At 35.3% G+C, this 22,207-nt stretch overlaps 2 protein-coding genes across 2 annotated transcripts in view; one reads left to right on the forward strand and one right to left on the reverse strand.

Moving 5' to 3' along the window:
• The window catches only part of LOC138695185 (cholecystokinin receptor-like), a 663,775-nt gene that overhangs the window by 455,191 nt on the left and 186,377 nt on the right, over positions 1-22,207 (forward strand). The window lies entirely within an intron of this gene.
• Positions 1-22,207, reverse strand: part of LOC138694617 (luciferin sulfotransferase-like) — a 135,718-nt gene that overhangs the window by 25,104 nt on the left and 88,407 nt on the right. Inside the window, exon 4 of the mRNA XM_069818534.1 lies at positions 11,431-11,575. Within this exon, the coding sequence (XP_069674635.1) occupies positions 11,431-11,575 (145 nt within the window). The remainder of the gene's footprint in view (positions 1-11,430; positions 11,576-22,207) is intronic.

The raw sequence follows: 22,207 nt of genomic DNA on the forward strand, positions 1-22,207 counted from the left end.
GTTCAGGAGCAACCAGAATAGTTTTCTCGCTGACGCTTCCCCACACAATGGAACGCCTATGTGGATATTTTTATTGAAACTTTTTTTAAGGAAATTTAATGCGTTCACTTTTTTTTAACATTTATGTTTATCGTATACTTTTACGTAGCTATCTTAATAAACCAATTTATAAATCGCTCGAACGGGTTTCACTTAATCACACCTCATGTTTTACCGATGTACCTAATAAAAAATAGTTACTGTTCTATTGTCGCGTAAGATTTACGAAGTGCTACCCAAAATATCCGCGAATTTTAATAAAAGCGACACGGAAGAATCCTACCCCTAATACAGAACTTGAGGCAAGGTTCGTCTGATATTTCTGGTTCACATTGACTTTAGAAGTGGATTGCTCTTTACATTTGAAAGTGTCGGTTCGTTAAATGTACTGCTACTATTCATGATGATAGATTTATGTGGGAAAGTCACTGGGGGTGTGGACACTATCCCTCAAAATAACACAAAACGTTCCTGCGAACAAGTATCCTAAGCACGATAATTCCCGAGTTACAGACTTTCCAAGTTACTGCTGGAATTGTTAATAGTCTTACTTATTACACAGGGTGAGTCAGAAGGAAAGGTGTATGGTGTGAGGGTTGATAATATTTGTAATTCTGAACAAAAAAGTTTATATGAACATATGTCCTGTTCCTAACACTATCTGACATACACCTGTTTGAAAATCACGGGCGTCACTCTCATGTCCTTCATCAGAACTCACAAGCAATGTATCAATGTATAGCAATGTACGAATATCATGGAATGTTAATAAATACAGTACAATACAATACAATACAATACAATATGTAAAGCTCGCCATAAAGAGCATTGTAAAACATGTTTTTATTATAACAGGTATTCTTGCCTTACCTTCTATTTATGTTATGGCTTGCTTTTATATATATGGAAAATATAGACACTTTTAAAAAGGCCCATGACATTCATGATCATTTTACTCGTGACAATTTTAATATACAGAGTGTTTCAAAATTACGGAGCATAATTTCAGGTATGTATTTCCCACATGTAGACAATCAAAATAATTCCTTACAACAAGTGTCCGGAAATGCTTTATTTCCGAGTTATGGCCTTCACAACATTGAAATTCACCGGAACGTTTTTCTTTCCGCAGGTCGTTGTCATTACAGAAGATGTTCAAAATGTCCACCTCCTGCTTGAATACAGACCTCACATCGATGTCTCATTGACCTGCGAACACGATCCCAAACTCCTGGAGTATTGCGTATGTCCTCGGAACATGCCACAATTCGATTCCGAAGGGATTCCAAATCAGGCACCGGAGACGAATAAACCAATGATTTTAAATGGCCCCACAAGTAGAAATCGAGAGGGTTCAGATCAGGTGAGCATGGAGGCTAAGCAATTGGGCCACCTCTATCTATCCATCGATCAGGAAACCTTCGATCCAAGTACCGGCGAGCCGTACGACTGAAGTGTGCAGGAGCGCCATCATGCAAGAAGTGAATGTGTTGACGATTGATCAGTGGAGTGTCTTCTAAAATATGAGGTATGGTGTTTTCCAGGAAGTTTGTGTACGCCTGCCCCGTAAGTCTGTTTACACGTACATGGGGTCCAACTAATCGATCACCAATGATACCGGCCCAAATGTTGAGGGAGAACCGCACCTGGTGATGAGATAGAACAGTTGCACGTGGGTTTTCATACGCCCATACATGCTGATTGTGGAAATTTGTTATGCCATCTCGTGTGAACTGTGTTTCATTTGTAAATAATACTAAAGCAGGAAAGTTCGGATTTACACCACACTGCTGCAAGAACCACTGACAGAACCTAACTCGTGCAGGGTAATCTGCTGGTGACAGGGCCTGTACACGTTGCAAATGATAAGGATACAATTGATACTCTTTCAACAGTCTCCAGACAGTCTTATGAGGAACATTGACTTGCAACGCTACTCTTCGTCTGCTGATAGAAGGAGTCATGTTCATAGCCTCCAGAATCTCCTCCTGTACTTCTGGAGTTGTAGATCTTGGTCGTCCCCTTCCCAAACCAGGAGAGTTAAATTTTCCATACTCGCACAGACGGTAATGGAGACGTACAAATGTCTTCCGATCTGGACATTGTCGCTGTGGGTACCTCTCCTGGTACAAACGACGAGCCAGCGCAGCATTGCCGTCCGCCTTACCGTACATGAAGTGTATCTCTGCCAGCTCTTGATTTGAATACATGTCGCACAGTCTAACGCCTACACAACACTGAATGTAACCTTCGCCTCAGAATGAACTGTCAGAGTGCCCTCTTAATGTCTCCTTTGACGGCAACGACCTGCGGAAAGAAAAACGTTCCGGTGAATTTCAATGTTGTGAAGGCCATAACTCGGAAATAAAGCATTTCCGGACACATGTTGTAATGAACTATTTTGATTGTCTACATGTGGGAAATACATACTTGAAATTATGCCCCGTATTTTTAAACACCCTGTATATTTGGATAAATTTAAGATCTCTTTCGCAGAACAGTTTTGAATATACAGAGTTGGTCAGGAGGAAAGATACATGGTTTGAGGAGTACAATAAAGCATCGATTATCCGAATACCGATCAACCGAAACACCGGTTAACCGAAAGCTTTCCAGTCGGCAAATTCAAATTTGCGCGCGCGCCATGTAGAAGTTTCGGTAGTGCTGTTTGCGAGATTTAGCGGCAAAATAAAAACGAGTCTCAGCTCTGGGGAGGGGGGGGGGAATGGACTTCTTTTCCTAAAGTTTAAGCCTACTTTAATGGCCATTTTGAACTTATCAAACTAGGCTAGTCAGTTTTCTGTGATATTTGTAAGACGTGTGATACAAAATATATACTCTGTGTACAGTTTTGTGTTTAATATCATTGTTTCATACTGCTCCTGTGACACCGGTACAATTTGTTTTCGTAAATGATTGGTTATCCGAACATCCCTCGTCCCCAATTGTTTTGAATAATCGATGCTCTACTGTAATAATATTCCTGATTCTGAATAAAAAAATTTATATGAACATATGGTCCTGTTCTTAACGGTTTCGGAGAAAACTAATGGAAACAATAAGGAACGGGAAAAGTGCAGGTGATAGTAAATTAAAAGATTGTTACCTTATGGTCTGTTTAATTGTGTACTTTTCTTTACAGAACATGTTCAGAAAGTCCACCGTCAACTTCAGTGCACTTTGGAGTTCTTGTAGACAACTGCTATGTTGCTTATGTGAGCTGATTCGGACATTCCTTTACTTGAGCAAAAGCATGTAGACTTCGCTCTTAACCCAACTCCACGCACAGTAATCCAATGTAGCAATGTCGGGTGACTTCGGTGGCCAAGAAATGACTCCACCGCGACCGATCCAACGCTCAGGATATGTTTCATTGATCCTTTTACAACCTAATGTCTTTTCGGTTGTGTCCGCATATGAGTTCTGATGAAGGACATGAAACTGACGCCCATGATTTTCAAACAACTGTTTGTCAGATTCTGTTAAGAACAGGGTATCAAAAATCACCAATATTATCACCTCTCACACCCTGTACCTTTCCTTCTGACTCACCTTGTATGTCTATAAACTTATTTAATAGTCTCTCTATTAGTATTAAGAATTTACCTACCTTGACATTTAAAAGGAAAATAAAATGTAAACTTATATTACACCCTCTTTATACATGTAATGTGAAATAATTTTATCGTATTATGTGGTGATGTTTTATATTTTTATATTTCAAATTAAATTTTAGTAGAAAGTAAGAGGAAAAATTAAGACACCTACAGAAAGGAATTTATAATAGTATCTTTCCGTTTCAGTTTTATAAACTGCAACATCGACCACTTTCCTTTCATCTAAAGAATGCTGTGTTTCCTCTGAGTAACTTACCTTCGTTCTTCCTTGCCTTCTAAGTTCAGTTGGCGTTTTTGTTTGTGAAATCTCTGTTCAGTTGTCGTTTAATAAGTCGGAAGACAGCTTCCCACGAGAGATAATAGCTTAATGAACTTAAGTAGTAAAAAGTTCAAGGTAATGGGGTAAGAGAAAACCATTAACTTGTGGTACGCTGTTAAATTGCGTAAATAAAATGTCAAGAAAGAAATGTGAGAAGGGAGCGAAGCAGAATTAAATGATGACGAATGTTGGAAATAAATAAACATTACACTTGGCTCGGGTGTTCCTGGCGTGTGAATTAATCAATGCCGTCCCGAAATAGAGTTGCTTGTCAATAAATCATAAACTGTTATCCCTAAAGTAGCAAGAAAAAAATATTTGATTCGGAGCTGATTGCAGCAGACAGCCCATCTCACATATCACATGCAACTGACTAAAGTTTTGAGCTTATTATATGTACACAAAGTGAAACAAGAAGGTATGTCAAAACTTAGGGAAACATTTCTCACATGTTATTGTTGTTTAGCCAACTGTCCGAAGAGAGGTTGCAACCTCACAGGTGACACCAATAAGGCATTACTAATGAGATAACTAAGTCAGGAGATATATGATATTTACTCATACATCATATTTCTCTAAGACAGATATTACAATTTCTACAGTATATTATCTCAGATCTGCCTTACTTTACAATTTTATTTACCTATGCCAAGTTTTATATTACCCTAAAAACTAAGCCAAAAACACTTTTTTTTTCTTTTTCAAAACATGACACATTCAATTAACTAATATCTAATCACACACATGCATAACAAGTAAGATCAATTTAATACACCATTAGTTTTAACCTGTCTCTTTCTATTCCAGCTTCACTATTAGCACACATTTGTTTAATTTTTTTTTTTTAATTTGCTTATATTAGTTGTATTGCATATTTTCTTATATGCTACATATCTATTAATACCTAAGAATTTTTTGTCTGACCACTTTTTCCTTGTATTGTCTGTTTCTTGACATTTTAATACAATATGGAACGCGTCTTCTCCCATGCCGAAAAGGTAGCAGATATTCTTCTGTATGGTACCTCTCTTGTTTTTTAATTTCCATATTTCTAACCTCCACCATGCTATACCCATCCTCACTTCCCTATTAGTCTATTATTCTTACATGTCGTCGTTGTTCCTGCAATAACTCCTATGTGCAAAATATAAAATTTTTCAGTAGGAAGAAAAAACACATTTATTCCTTCTGTGGCAGTGGTACATAGGAGATTGTAAATTCTTACATTTCCGAAAGAAATAAATATAATTACATACAGGAGATTTTATTATTTGCTCTATCACTATTTAAGTTATTCAATAGAGCAAAAATCTGAAAATCGATAAATATGCCACCTAGGAGTTACTGCAGGAACAACGACGTTTCTATGTCCCTAAAATTACTTAATGTTCTTACTCCTTTCAGATTTTGATATAACTCTTATCTCGTAATTTCATTACACTTTTTTTTTTTACGAAAGTCAGGAGATAATGTATTAGAATGCCTAATTCCTTTCCCCACCAATTGCACATGAAGAGTCCACTGCAAGAATGATGGATGTCATTTGGAATACATTTTGCAGGAGAAGCAATTGAAAGTTTGAAATGCTTAGCGCTCGAAGCTTAACTGTGATTTTCCGATCGTTACTGGACAATGACTATCAGTGTTAATGCCATATAAGTCTCAACGCACATTCTATATGCTATGCATTGACAGTCTTGGTTCATTTTCGACAAGAAAGTGACATCCATCATTCCTGCAGTGGACTCTTCACATATCGCTGACTAGTAACATATTTCACTAATCAGAGTTAAGATTACTCATAGGATGGAAATATGTGAAACAAAGAGGTATGTCAAATTTTCAGAGAAACATTTCTCATATGTATATAGGATGAAAATATATTATATGAAAATGCATCAGGAAACGCTTTATTTTCTTGTTAGAGCTCTATTTCTGCAACTTTATCTACATTATTATGATGCGGAAGCTATTTTGTTTCTGTGTGGAAAGTCATCACAGCTATCGTGTACATTACACCCCATACCAGAACATTGAACACCGGAACTGTGGGAAAAACACAAACAAACTGTACGGTACATTAGCCCCACCGTCATTTGTAATATTACATTCTAACCAGGGATAAATAAAAGCGTCTGCGTGTAATCAGACTGTTGTGATGTGGGGTAGTTGTTACACGATTATTTTGATGGCTTTCCATACTAACTACAAAGTGAAACGTAAACAGCGGCGCTGCGATCTATGTTGTTACTCTGCGGGAGTAGTCTATTACTAGAATAAGAGAGCGATCGTATTTCACAGATGGCGTAATAGCGGCGCGCTGTGTTTTAGTACAAGCAACTGCGTTCCACAAACAGAATGGTCGGGTTATATCTTGCACATCATACAATGTGAGCAGAGTTGTAAAGAAAGATCTATAATAAGGAAATACATTTGACGTAATAACTTTGCCTTAAGATAACATACTACAAAAATGAGAAGTGATAGGTACAGTAGTGTAAAAAAAAACCGGACCGACCCTTGTAGCTGATTTCAGAGCCTTGTTCACTCCAAATCACGATAGACTGGTAACTAAGACTTTCGTGGTTCGAATCCTGCCTGGGAAGGAAATTTTTTTGTTCTTTATTCAAATTTATTCCCATTACTTTTCGATTGCTGGTAAAATTCATGTTCTGGGAATAATAAGTTAATTAAGTAGTAAAATATCGCTGCAATCGAAAAGCATTGGGAATAAATTTGAATAAGAAACAAAAAATGTTTCCTTCCCAGGCAGGATTCGAACCACGAAAGTCTTACTTAGCAGTCTGTCGTGCTCTAGAGTGAACAAGGCTCTGAAATCAGCTACAAGGGTCGGTCCGGTTTTTTTTTTTTTGCCACTACTGTACATATCGAGGCCAGAAGGAAGAAAGATGAAATTTTTATTTTCGTGCCGAAAGTGGAATGTATTTTATCGGACATCTACATTAACTACCTTTTTATGCATTTAAAAATGTACATTAAACACATTCGTTATAAATAAACTAGGAATTTCTCGTAAACAGAGAAAAGAAATTCGAATATACGATGGTTGCTTCAATCTTGGTTTGAAGTTCGCATAGCTTAATGGAAAAAACACCGTTCTTTATGTAACTCTACAAGAAAAACGACATGCAGTTAAACCAGGAGATCGCGGGGGTCATGTCGTAAAGGCATTGCGTTCATTTCCCATTGGTCTTATTCACCACTCTGGAAATGCGTGACGGTGACAGTGGAGCTTTACTCAGTCCTGCTGGTACCAGGTGACCATACGATCCCACATTCAATTGCGATATGAATCAGTTGTCGAGCAGATTGAGATAGTATATACTCGTTCAACAAATTCATCGGAAACTGAACGTTTGATCTCTTCTGTTGGCACAAAAAACCGGAAGTACAAAATGGCGATGACACTTCATAATCAGCTTCCTGGTGGATGGCTTATTTCCACATTCATTCCACAAGAATTTAAATAACACAATGATTTCTATCTAATTGCAGGACGCAAAGATTTTCTCATTATCAGAAAACACCATTGTTGCGTACAGCGCTAGCTACGGGTAACTGGATAATTGCAGTGGAAACAAAACAAAACGGAATGACGTGTTCTTACAATGACACCTGATTCATCTTTCACCAGTGCGCTATTATACTGACAGTGGGATCTCCTTCATAGACACACTGTAGGCTATATTATTTCTATGAACTTCGACTTCTAGTGTGATAGGTAGACAGTGGATGTGGGATGAATGTAGGTGCACATTTACAATATGTTACATTTTTTTCATTCAGATCATCGGCTCAACAGGTTTTAAACTTAAACAGACGACCTCAACATGCTACTGTATCTCCGTACAGTCAGAAGGAAAAGAAAAACAACGTACTGCTGTATTGTAGTACATACCTTGCAAGTTCAGTCCTCGTCATCATTGATGCAATTACCAGCGTTGCAGTAAACGACGATATATTCTCGTAAGTTGTCGAAGCTGAATCGTCTTCGCCTATCGCTTAAACAGTTTTTGTGTGGAGAGAATTTCTGAAGAAAAACTCTAAAATAGGGATCACTCAATTTCTTTAGAGGAATATTTGCACTGAGCATCATGTTGCACGTGTCGTTTAGACCCACACAACTAAATGATAATGATGATGATGATGATAGTTCCTCAGATTTAATTTTAATGCATTTCCTGTGCGTTGTACAGTTGCAATGTTTCTCTATAGCCTGAGTTGTTCTGGTTTTTATTTCAATTTTACATACATTACACATGATATTGTGTTCGTTAATACATAAAAATAAATGTCACTCGCATACTTCTTAATTGCATTTCGTCTCTCTAAGCGAATTTAACGTTTTGACTTCGACATTATGAATGGATCAGCACTACAATATTCAACTCGTACTAAATACTTGAGCAGGATAACACAACTGCACACATTTCGTTGCAATGTGGACCGGGGTTCCTTCGTTATGTACTCTGCTGTACTCGCCGGGTACACAAAAGACGAACGACGCGGCACGTGCCATATACTCCGATACGAAACAACTTCACTTTTCCTTAAGTCATCCCGCATCCACTGTCTAGTGACAGGTCAGCCACCTGTCCTGTATGTAGCGCAATAAATAACCTAATACACTGCTTTTTATGACAGTATAAGTGAAGGGGATGCGTGACAACTGCAGAATAAGTGGAACTGCCCATAAAAATATTTTGAAAATGTTAAACCTTTCGATGCTGGATATTGGATTCTTTCATAAAGATTTGGAATATTTTACTAAGTTTAAGCGAGATGCATAGAACAGAATTCACAGACAACTTTATAATATTAATCGACACTCTTCAATCCCGTGCTCGCGCTTTATTTCATATTGAAGGTCTGCCACTATCGGACTGGTTCACGGAATCATAAAACGAAACACAATAGTTACATTTTCTATTCTTTTTCTCGCCAACTCCGCCACTTACAGACATTTTAACTAGTTTCGACGTACAGGAAGTTCACAAGTTTTCTCCCTAGTGCTTTGAACTTAATTTGTACTTTCTGCTTAGAAGAGAAACTTCTGACTTTCGTTCTGCTTCCTACTGCATTAGTATTGGCATGACAAGAATATAGATTTCATTAAAATGAGTGCTCAGTTACAACGAACCAGCAAACACTTTAATATTCAGTATGTAAGCTGCAGCATTCCAAAACGAAGAGGAAGAAGTTTGTTTATTTCTTCTCTGGTTTCTCTACTTGTAGTATTCAATATTACACTTTATTCAGCAAAGTTCTTGTCATTCAAATACAAGTAGTTCAGTAAGTTCATACATCATTATCATCATATTTCTCCTTACAATCATCGTTCTTTACTCCTCATATCATCATAATCATTAAATTTACTTACAAATGGGTTTTATAGAACCCGGAGGTTAATTGTCGTCGTCGCCATCGGTGCCTATCCTGAGTAAGATTAATACAGTCTCTACCATCATATCCCACCTCCTTCAAATCCATTTTAATATTATCCTCCCATCTAGGTATCGGCCTCCCCAAAGATCTTCTTCTCTCAGTTCTCCTAACTAACACTCTACTTATATTCATTTCTGGATTCACCTTTACGTGCTTCATGCCCTGCGCATCTCAAACGTCTGGATTTAATGTTCCTAATTATGTTAAGTGAAGAATACAATGTGTGCAGTTCTGCATTGTGTAACTTTCTCATTCGCCTGTAAATTCATCCCTCTTAGCCGTAAATATTTTTCTTGGCACCTTATTTTCGAACACCCTTAACTTCTGTCCCTATCTCGAAGTTAGGGTCCAAGTTTCACAACCATACAGAACAACCGGCAACCTATCTGTTTCTTGAAGCCTAACTTCTAGTTTTTTGAAAGCAGACTAGATGGTAAAAGCTTCTCGACCGAATAATAGCAGACATTTCCCATATTTATTCTTTTAATTTCCTCTTCAATGGCATTTATATTTGTTACATTTACTCCAAGATATTTGCATTTTTCCACCTCTTCAAAAGATACATCATCGTTAAATAACTTACCAAAAAGCTTGTAAATTACTACTTCATATAAGGGATATGCACTAAAATGTTTTTCCCGACCGTAAATTTCAGTACAAATGCTTGAAAATGGATCCTGTATTATCCGGCTTAATTCATGTCGAAGGTAATCTGGATTATGGAAATTTCTAGATACCCCAAAACTACGTCTGAAAGTAATATATTCTCGGAGATGTATTGTTTTTCAGATTTGGTAATGGAAAAAAAAACGTATATTGAACTTCATGCATTTAAACACAAATGTCTTTTTTACTAGGGTTGCCAACTTTTTCTTTCCTTTTTTTTTTTTTTTTTAAGAAAATACGAGAGACTAAGGAATCGACAAAATTTGACATAGAAAACTGACATTATTTAGTTTAGTTACTAAAAAAAGCACATTTATTCTACACTTCAGCAGCTAGGTTTAAATTGAGAGTGTACAGATTTTGTCTCGCGTAATATTTGAAGTTGATTGGAGTTTGCAGTTCTAGTTTGATTATGTGTCGTGCTCTGTTTCGAACATCTGTCCAATTATTGTTCATGAGATGAAAAATCATCTTTGTGTGAGTATTATTACTTGGAATGCTTAGAACAAAACTCGACAATTTGTTACAAATTCATAACATTAATATTGCTTGATTTTAAACGGGTGAGCACTGAACAGATATCTGGCAAGCATTACTTTCTATGCACATTTTAATGCATATCTTGAAAAACAGAATTCAACACGTAAATAATCACCATTCATGGCAAAATCAAATGTTTAGAATAAAGATTTTTATATTATGCAAAAATAAGGGGGGGGGGAAATGCTGGAAGGGAAGAAAAATACGAGAGCCGGGAGACTGTTAAAAATTAGGAGTAAATACGGGAGATTCCAGGATATGCGCGAGGATTGACAACCCTATTCTCTACTAAAATCGGGACTTCCTTTAGTTCAACAGCTATATTCAATGTTTATGTACTGCGGTTAGACAAACACTAATCCAAATTGAAATTTTAGAGGACAAATTAGCAAATACTTTAACGTACCTACTTTTCAGTTTCTGCAAATCCGAGTTTATTCTTGTTACACAGTTAATAAGGAAATAAAAATAAAAACGTCGTTACTGATGGTATCAGAAAATTTCCGCTCTAATGTAGAGAAAGGTAATTTCCTAAAATTACATGGATTGATGACATCTTAAGAAGCATGGGTGAGAAAGGATAGGAAAATGGAGATTGGATTGACGGAAAAGATTGTACAAGAGTAACTGAGTATTAACTGAGTGGTGGAAGATGATATAAACATTATAGAGCTTGGTGAAAAATCGGTAGAATTATTGCACTGAAACTCCATATGTAGGCTCTTCCGTACGTCATTGTAATATTATAGAACTTGTTAATTAATTATTTAAACTCCAACTTACCTTAGGCTTCTTCGTCCAAATTTGAAGAGGCAACAGATCCTTCGTCAGATGTGTTTTGAAGATCCTTTTCGTTTTCATCTCTGAAAAGAACTGAAGAATGTCTTCTGGAATTCCCGGGATGGATTTTGACACAATCGCTGGAAAGCTGAAACAATATCACTGCTTAAATCTCAATCACATTGTATGAATTATACAAGTGCTATTACATTAATCTGAAATCTTGTGTGAAAGATAATATTTCTTCAGTTACACATTTATCAGATATAATGTTCCTTATTTTAACTTCTTGGATCATTCAGCATTGATTTAACTAAACACACATGTATCTAAACTAGAAGATCTACAAAAATAATAACTCGAGAAGAGATTAGGATTTCTTGCAACCCAAAACATTACAGGGTAAAGGTTGGTAATATTGTGATAGTTCTTTTTGAGAATTTATTACAATTTTGCTGAGTGAGAGAAGGACCGGTTTTGTGCAGAAACTTGTCCACGAACATTCCCTTAATACGTTGACTTAAAGAACCGATCTTCCTCTTGCTCGGTAAAATGGTAATAAATTCTCAAAAACAACTATCACAATATTACTAATATCACAATATTACCAACCTCTACCCTACCTCCAATTACAGCGCTTATTGTGATCAGAGTCCCGAGGGTTGATTATAATCTCCAGATGAGCATATAATTATATTTGCTTGCTGATTGTTAAGTTGTATGAAGAAGAAATGGTATTTGGGGTGTTTGAGAAGGAAGGATTTCTTTTATGGTTCTTCTCATAATTTTATCAATGAAGTTATTTTCGTATCTATACTAATTGTACCAAAGTTACTGATGTAGATAGGAAAAATAATATTATTATAGTATAGATATATTTCTGTGTTTTTGATATGAGACACCAGGTTTCAAAATACGTTTTATTTACTTCTGTACGAAATTGTGTTAGCAGCAGTTTCTGAATCTTCTACATTTTCTCTATCATTCCATTGACACATGATAATTCAAACTGCGTTTTATCTCCTTTATTTTAAACATTAAAATCTATGGCTGTTGGAAAGACTTCTAATCTACTGAGTCGATTCCAAAACCCACCTTGTTCATGTTGTTTCCATTAACCTCCTCATCCTCCCGCAACCATAATGGATTTAGATGATAATGGCTTTACAGTGCTTTTTATCCATGCTTATCTTTAAAAGAAGAATTTGGTTAGTTTTTAAAAGTTTATGAATATACTCCGATATTGAAATAAAACAGTACGGAATATATTTTATTCTTATAGCTACTCAGCACTGCTACGACTACGACATAGAACTTAGGTTGCTTGTCATACGAGGTTACCTATGTTTTCTTGACATGCTAAGTTTACTTGGTGCTTCATTGTGATTTCATAATTATAATTTTGAACACCAGCACCAACAGTTTCCTATTTCATATTCATATTTTACATTTTGCACTTTACATCCAGTTCAAGAGACATTGTTTTCATTGAATTATAATTTTCTTTTTTCGTAATGAGGCTAAGGACTTACGATAACCTAACATATTACTTTATTTGGTTTATGATTTCGAAATAATGCAATTTCATTACATTTAATAATGTATGTAATATCTTTCAACTCAATATTTTATAAGACTCGAAAAGAAACAGACATAAAAGTAGATTGTACAATTTCTTTAGTTCCAAATACTGTCAAATCCATGTGCTACAATTTCATCCTTAACGTTTGAGTGATGAAACTTTTCAGATTGATTTTCTTCTTTTTTATTTATTTAAATCAAATAGGTTTAAGTAGGTTATGAAAAAATGCCTTACAACATTTTTTATGGTTTTGTGGAAGACCATAGAAACTTAACCCTCCTGCTACCAAGGTAATTACAACTTACTAATACCAAGTGGGGTAATACAATTACCCCATCAAAATCATACACCAATCTGTGTTAAGCATTTGGAATATTTAACAATTTATATATTATTGACTGTAGGCCTCCAGAAAATGTAAGAATGTGAAATAATAGTCCTATTTTTTTAAATACAGGTTGGTTCAAAAGCTCCATTCCATATTTTTGAAAACGTACATCAAATTAAAGAACTTTGTGTTACTGGTGACACTATAAGATAACACACCGTATACAATACATTTAAACTTGCCTCCCATGTATTTCAAAATAAACTCCTCACCACTATAAAGTTCTGACATGGTGGAAAAAAACAGCTAAAAACTATGAGTGTCACAGTACTACAACATAAATTGGAAATCATTTCAGTTATTTGTTGAAATTAAAATATTGCTATACAATCTATACAACCATTAACATCTCCAAAACATTTGTTTTTAATCACATAAAATTATAAAAAAATAATAAACAGTTCTAAAAATAAATAAATAAAAATACGAATCCACTAAAACAAATTTTAGTTTTGTTGGAATTAAAATATTCGAATGCAACCTATAGCTACTATAATGGACATCTCGTAAAAAAGCTTCACTAATAATTATTTCTAACAAAATCTCTTTTAGAATAATCATACCGTAACACACTTATTTACAACTTACAAATGACTTTTAAGGAACCCGCAGGTTCAGTGCCGCCCTCACATAAGCCCACCATCGGTCCCTATCTTGTGCAAGATTAATCCAATCTCTATCATCATATCCCACCCCCCTCAAATCCATTTTAATATTATCGTCCCATCTACGTCTCGGCCTCCCCAAAGGTCTTTTTCTCTCCGGTCTTCAACTAACACTCTATATGCATTTCTGGATTTTCCAATACGTGCTACATGCCCTGCTCATCTCAAACGTCTGGCTTTAATGTTCCTAATTATGGCAGGGGAAGAATACAATGCGTGGAGTTCTGCGTTGTGTAACTTTCTCCATTCGTCTGTAACTTCATCCCTCTTAGCCCCAAATATTTTCCTAAAGAATAAAAAATAATAAATAAAGGTCATGATAATATAAATAATAATATAATAAAACAGAAGGAAGTAATTTGGAACCAGACAAACTCAGAAATGACGAAAATTAAGGTACAGATTGAATTTCATATCCTGGAATTTTCATGACACAGACTTCCAAGGGGGGTAACGTGATCACCCCCGCATGAATAAAGCGAATTACTTCTTAAAGTAGATGAATTATTTATGTTTTTCTTATTTCAAAATATTAGTAGACATATGGCGGACAAATACATGAAATTTCAAAAATAAAAATACGTGGCGAGCCTCAGCCGGAGTGTGATGTATGCCATGTGGTGGAATATTTTTTATTGCATTGTAGAAAATATGACCGTGTCCGTTGACAATGTGGAATTCGGCCGACTCTACGTGACTCTATTGGAAATGATTTTAATTGTACAAATACAGTTCTGAGATTTTTATCGAATACAGGACTTGACAGAGTGGTTTAGTTCTTATTGACCCGTTTTACTTATCCTCCGGACCCTTTACATCCGGATTTGTTGTTTAGTATATGTTTTTAACAAACTTGACATTTGGACATTTTACACCCGAGCATTTTAGAAATGCGCCAGATAATTTATTTCTGGTGGCCTTTGTTTTATTATTTTATTGTTTCTTTTTAAATACTAGTTAAGGTCTGAGAACTGCTCACTTTTATGATTTTTATGCATCACCTTGTTGAAACTGCATTTGTTTACCTCTTTTTAACCGTGACAACGCTTTTTAGTTCTTTTAAGCATTCTGATTATTGTATTATGTTTCTGTCTGTGAAGGATTTTAGATACGGGCGCAAATAGCCATAGTAGCTGACTAACCCCACTAACTCAAAAATAAACATGGAGGAAAAATGGGAACAATACTAAAAAATCATCAGTGAGGTAATCCTATTACCACCCTTGGTAACAGGAGGGTATTCTGATTATTGTATTATGTTTCTGTCTGTTAAGGATTTTAGATAAGGGCGCAAATAGCCATAGTAGCTGACTAACCCCACTAACTCAAAAATAAACATGGAGGAAAAATGGGAACAATACTAAAAAATCATCAGTGAGGTAATCCTGTTACCTCCCTTGGTAGCAGGAGGGTATTCTGATTATTGTATTATGTTTCTGTCTGTGAAGAATTTTAGATAAGGGCGGAAATAGGCATAGTAGCTGACTAACCCCACTAACTCAAAAATAAACATGGAAGAAAAATGGGAACAATACTAAAAAATCATCAGCGAGGTAATCCTGTTACCTCCCTTGGTAGCAGGAAGGTTAATAAGAATAATTTTGGAACCTCACTCTTCATATGCTTTACAAAATGACAATACGGCAAGCTTTTTGAAGACTCAGATATTGTTGGAGTTGCAGGTGGACAGGAATCCTGCTGTTGGTTACTGATGAGTGAAATGACTTCTGGTAAAAATGTGAATTGGATTTTTTTCTAATATCTATATTTTTTAGTATCAAAGAGTTTTTCGACAATATTACAAACACAAATTACATCCCATTTCGTAATCATGTGAACAGCTTGTAGACTCTGTGTATTTTTGAAACTCCTGTATCCCTGCTAATGAACAACCTGGATTGTACACACGGGGCGGTGGCGTCACTGTGGCTTTGGAAGCGTCAGATCAAACAGTCGCGGTGACGCGATGCGGGCGGAAACCCGATAAAAGCGTGCGACACCCAAACATAGCATAGAAGCAGGGATTCATTATTCTCATAACTGTGTTTGAACTCTTTTCTGTTTGCTGATGAGCTTGCTTCATTAGTTTAGTAGTTTAATTGTTCATTAAATTAATCCTTGCTGTCGTCGAGAATGGACGCTGATATCGATGCATTAGCTATGCACTTATAGCTGATTTTCGTTCTGGTAACGTTATTCATTTAGAAATTTTTCCACGAGCATAGTACATGGTTTTCCTCAGCATAAAGATACAATACAATTATATAGATATAAATTTACTTTTCCATAATATCCCTTCAAAACAGTCTTATCATTTAAATTTTTCTTTAAGGTTAATTTCACAATTAATAATAATAATAATAATAATAATAATAATAATAATAATTTTATATTTAATTTTTATATTTTATGTATTTTTTACATTAATTTACATTTTATTTTTTGTTCATTTGAATTGATTCGGATCCCGATATTTTAAATCCAAGATTTGGACGGCTATCATTTCGAGCATGTATGTAGATTTATTTATGCTGGCAATATTAAGCCCATAAAGCTTTCTCTTCCACTCAATCACCAGTATAAGAACAATAACAAATTTAAAAACGAAAGAAATACAGGTACAATATAGAATTACTAATAATATTAATAATAATAATAATAATAATAATAATAATAATAATAATAATAATAGAAAAATGAAGACAAGTTCAGTTACATGTAATTCTAAGAATCAAACAATTACAGCAATGTGAATGGAAGTAGACCTAATTGTTAAAATAATAGAGAAAATGTAGGCCTATATATTAAAATTGAAAATCATATTATTAGAAAAATTATATTTTAAGAAAGCTCACAGTCCAAGCAGTCTATTTGACAACCGGGTTTTTAAATTAGTAAATGTCTGACAGCCCCTTAAGTTATGAGGTAGGAAGTTCCAATGACGAGAAATTGAAACGGTGAATGATGAAGAAGTGTTAAGTGTTATGATGAGGTATACTCAATGTGGTAGTAATTTGAGATCGAGTATTTAGGTTATGATTGGAGTATAAATACTCAAGGCGAGACAACAGATAACTTGGGGTTGAGTTGCGCAGAATTTGAAATAGAAGCGAAAGACAGTGTAAAGTTCTGCGATCGTTGAGCCGGAGCCAAGGTAAAGATTCGAAAAATGGTGAAATATGATCGTATCGTCGGATATTGCACACATGTCTTGCACAGATTTTATGAACATGTTATAATTTGTTCGAGAGTTCGGTGCTTAAGTCAGTGAATAACACGTCACAATATTCAAAGTGCGGCATTACAAATAGGCCTATTTGAACTGTTTGTTCAGTGGCGCGGGAAAGAAATGCTTGAACCTGCTTAACGAGTGTATAATAAATCATTCAGTTGGCATAGTTAAGGCTGTAAGGCCTTCTTTTCCACTCAGTCAGCGAAAAGTATACATATAATATACTAATTTATATCCAGCCTTGGTTTGTTTCTGCGTGCTTCCTTATTCGCCTTTAACATCTGACGTTGTAGACGTACCCAATATGCTTTGTGACAGATGAAGTATTGAAAAAGAGAATCATAGAATGGTTACTACTTGAACGAATGAAAAGGAGAAGGCCACTTGACTCCTGGATATAAGGAATTCATTCATTAATTATGAAGAGGAACATTGAATCTTTACAGACAGGAATGGAGGAGAAGAATAATAGCAAATAATTTGGAACAATAGGGTCCAGAAAAATATGCCACCATTATGAAATCTTAACGGTAGTAAAAATAATAATAATAATAATAATAATAATAATAATAATAATAATAATAATAATTCGTTATCGTCCTTTGAGTTGTCATCGTTATTGCGTGTAAAAAAACATCAAAACTATCTTATTAGCTACAGTAAGTTTATTGATCTAGGTATGTCAATCATTCATTAGTTAGAATACTCTCTCACCATTTTCCCTCGTTCTTAAGATAACAGAAGGGATAAATCCAATCTTCCTGAATGGAATTGAATCTATATTTGCTTTGCTGGAAATAGGGCTGTATTTCCTTACATTTATGGTAGGAGGATAGGTCAGTTCGTACAGCAACTAGGGACGAACTGGTAGGGTCTGTGTTTAATTCCAAGCGATGGTGAAATTTTTTACAGTTACCAAAATTTCCAAAAAATGACTCTGAGGTCCACTCAACCTCCGTCAAACTGAGTGTGGAATCTTTTCCAGGAGTGAAAGGCGGTCGGAGCAAGCTGTTTAATGTTTTTGCATATTCTTTGAATTGAAGTACTGATAATTATTAATTATATTTCAAGTAAGAAAGTTTGATTTGCAACACATGTTAATTATAAAGTAATCATTACACCATTATTAATTATATAAATTAAGTCATTTTTTATTATTTTAGGTCATTTTAAGATAATTTTAGGGGAATTTTATAGGCATTTTTTTTTATTTTTAGGTCATAAACAGGATAGGGACCGATTGTGGGCTTATGTGAGGGCGGCAATGAACCTCCGGGTTCCTTAAAAAATCCCTAAGTAAGTGAGGTCATAAACATCCGGTTCCTAGTGATGTTATAATGAGAAGTTAATAACGTATTATGTTTATTTGCTTATGAGTATTTTAGATGTTAGTTTTGAAAGAAAAACCACTTGATAATACTTGCCAGAAGTGCTGGCCTCATTTTGCAGGAAATATACGACACCGCTGGCGTAGAATCGAAGAGGAGGAATTAGACTTATGTGGAATATTCCATACTTTCCACATTTGAAACAAGAGCATTATGTAACTACATAATGTAAGACCCGTATCCCGTAAACCATTGTTAGCTACACGCCTTAATCACTTGATATACTGTGACAGGCACACTGCTCCCTATTGCATTTAAAATAATTATGATTAAGAGTACTGAGTTTAAGGAAATTATGTGAATTTGCGGAATTGCATAACTCCGTATAAATAAGAGGCCAGCAACTCGCCTGGTAGAATAGGAGAAACTATGACATTGAGAACCTAACATTCTAAATGTGCTAAGTGCCAAAAACAACTTTCAGAAGTAATGAAGAAAAACACACTGAGAAATGTCTGTTGAGATACCTACAACACTGTATTTTGGTACACGAATGAGTCACTTACAGCTCATGCATTTTGTGCAGTACGGGAACAACGTTTTTATGGAAGGGGTAGGAGTAGAAGGGAAGGTCGGGCGTGTGTCTATCGAATTCAAGGCAAAAACTAACCCATTCCCCTATAATTCGTAAGTAGACTCATCCGATTTCGTGCGCAGCTCTGTAGGAAGAGTGGGGGAGCGTCTTGACAAAATACATGAGCTGTACAGTTGAGCTATACAACAAAGATAATTTAGTATGATATTCTCATATGGATGTTCTTCCCTCAGATTCAATAAAATGAAATTTGAAAAATGGCACTTAGCACATTTATAATGTTAAGTCTATAATGGAGTCACCAGACAACTTCCGTCCAGTCAATATGTAACACGCAGTCTTCTACATCTCCAAAAAGCATAACTTTGCAGCTTCGTTTACATTAGTATTCAACATCGCTCATAGATTGAGGGCGTCTTCTTTTAATACAAGTTGTTATGGAAATCGTCTAGCCTTATAATCTCATAATATTCTTCCCAGATTGAAGACCGAGGTTAACTATGTTCACAACACAATCTCACGTCACCAATTTAATATAGATGAACACGTTTCATAACAGAAATATTTCGTCTGATGTGACAACCTTCACTATCAATATCAGTGGTTTCAAGCAAAAGATTTAAAGCCTGAATAACTCAGTACTTGCATGTTTAGCATGAATTATCAAGTTAAAATGATAGTGTATTATATCCACAATATAGTTTATGATAAAACAGTCAAAATTGTATGTAAGTAAGTCTTCATACTTAACATTTTTATGATATTTCCCAAATTTAATTTTTTTAAACCATGAAGACTTGTACTGTTATATTTTATGTACTTAGGTTAAGCCTTTAATTTTTTGACATCAAGGGCATATACGTGTACACAAATAAGAGATTATTATATTGTAATTTAATAATGGTATCTGATGATGTCGTTTAGTACGACGAAAACGTTAATACCCAAGAATAAATATGTAATGTACAGGTTCACACCTTATATGAAATGTTAAGTAAATGACGGAAAATGATAAATTACTTATTGTATTTCAAAGATTTATCTGAACAAATTCCTTCAAAATGAACTGTAAAAAAAAAAGAAGTGGAAGAGGTTAATTTTGTGACATAGATGTATTTTATAGCATCTCAGGGAAAATTTTTGCTAGCTTAAGTGCTGTTAAAATGAAAATGTCAGTGATATATTATTGTAATTATTTAGTTCACTTGTGCATCGCATCGAAATGTTACTGCTTTGCAAAATCCATTTTAAACTTTTAAGTTTCTCCAAGAGTAGCAACCATAATTTCCAAGTGTCGTAAGGATTAAGTACGAAATTCAAAAGTTTGTGAGAAGCTCAGACACAATCCGATGCAGATGTCTGGCTCCGAGTACAGTTCATGTTCTGACTTGATGAAAAACTAGAACTTCTGCTGCTCTTTTTAAACTCTGTCGTAAAATATTTCCCTCTCGACGCAATGTACTCTACGAATATTTAAAGACGAACTAACTGTAAAACTGTAGAACTTCTCCATATTTATATTGCTGTTGATTCTGGAAATGAATTATGGCAGATCTTAGTTTAATTTTTCATTTTGACTCCAACTTAAATATTGCTTTCAACATACTACGTACCAAACTGAAGTTTGCTATGCTATAAATTCGGATTCATATTCCAACGAGATCAAATAAAATTTATGTTAATCGAAGACTGTTTCGGTTCAGATTCTTTCTCAATGCTCCCATTACCTTAGCACAATTCCAGTGTTACTTTACATTTCAAAATAAATCTTACTAACGTCTAATTTTTAATGATAAGCCAATATGATAACTAGCTTAAATGTAACAAATTTTAGACGTAATCCGGGGCTGCGCTTTATCGTTGCTTCCATTTCAGCTTGGGTTGATTATTTGGTTAGATTTTCTTGAGGTATTTCGAACTGTACGGTAGCTGTTGGAATTTCTCTGTCTCATCAAAGAAATGATATGCTTCTCAATAGCTCATTCTCTATTCGTAATATTCTTTTACCCTTAAAGAAAAAAGATATTTAACTAACAACTTCAAATTAGTGTAACATTGAAAATATTGAGATTAGGACACATATTTATATGACATATTTTGCTCAGAATGTCGTCGGAAATAAGTTCCGTAAGTGGCTGTAAATCCTCGTGAATCAACTTGTCTATATTGTAGAATAGACTATGTGTAGCATATGAGTCGTCATATGCCCGTCAGGTTGAGAGTAGAACCTTGCAGAGGGGAACTTCGGTGCCACTAATGTTGCCTACTACACCTATGAGTGGTGTCACTACTGCTGCCTACTAATCTTAGGGCAAACGCGAAGAACATATGTTCATCTACTGCAGCGGACGGCGGCTCTGACTTCACGTAAACGCAGGCGACACCATATTTTTTTCACACGAAGATGATACTGTAAGGGGAATTATGGAGAGTGTTGATGGAATGATGAGGAAAAACGGAACTACCCCGCGAAAAGCCCTTACAATCTTGGCTTGGTCCACCACAAATATAACTTCCCAACTCGGGTTCGCGGTAGTCGCAGGTCAGCACCCCGCCAACTGAACTACCACGACAACTTACATACATACATACATACATACATACATACATACATACATACATACATAGGGGAAACTCGGAAAATTTGGCAATAGGCTATGGGATATTTGGCAATATTCTTGTATTTCGTCTATTGCCAAATTTCCTCCAGAGTTTTAAGAAGTTCAATGACACGATCATAGAGTGCAACATCTGAGAGTACTTTTAGTTTTCGTTTCATTCGAATCCGCGCATTATAGTGGCAGATATTGTTACTAATAGAAAGAAGTCTTGAATACTTCCTTTTGACGTGGTGGTTGTGTGGACGTGTGTATACAAAGACGGAAGAAAAGTGTTGTTCATTATCTACGTTCGTTTGTGCAATATATATCAAAAGCTGAGATTCCATATTATAAGGTAAGCCATTTATATAATTAATATCTTCTGTTAAT

This window comes from Periplaneta americana, chromosome 2 (genome assembly GCF_040183065.1).
Source record: "Periplaneta americana isolate PAMFEO1 chromosome 2, P.americana_PAMFEO1_priV1, whole genome shotgun sequence".
NCBI classification, from domain to species: Eukaryota; Metazoa; Arthropoda; class Insecta; order Blattodea; family Blattidae; genus Periplaneta; species Periplaneta americana.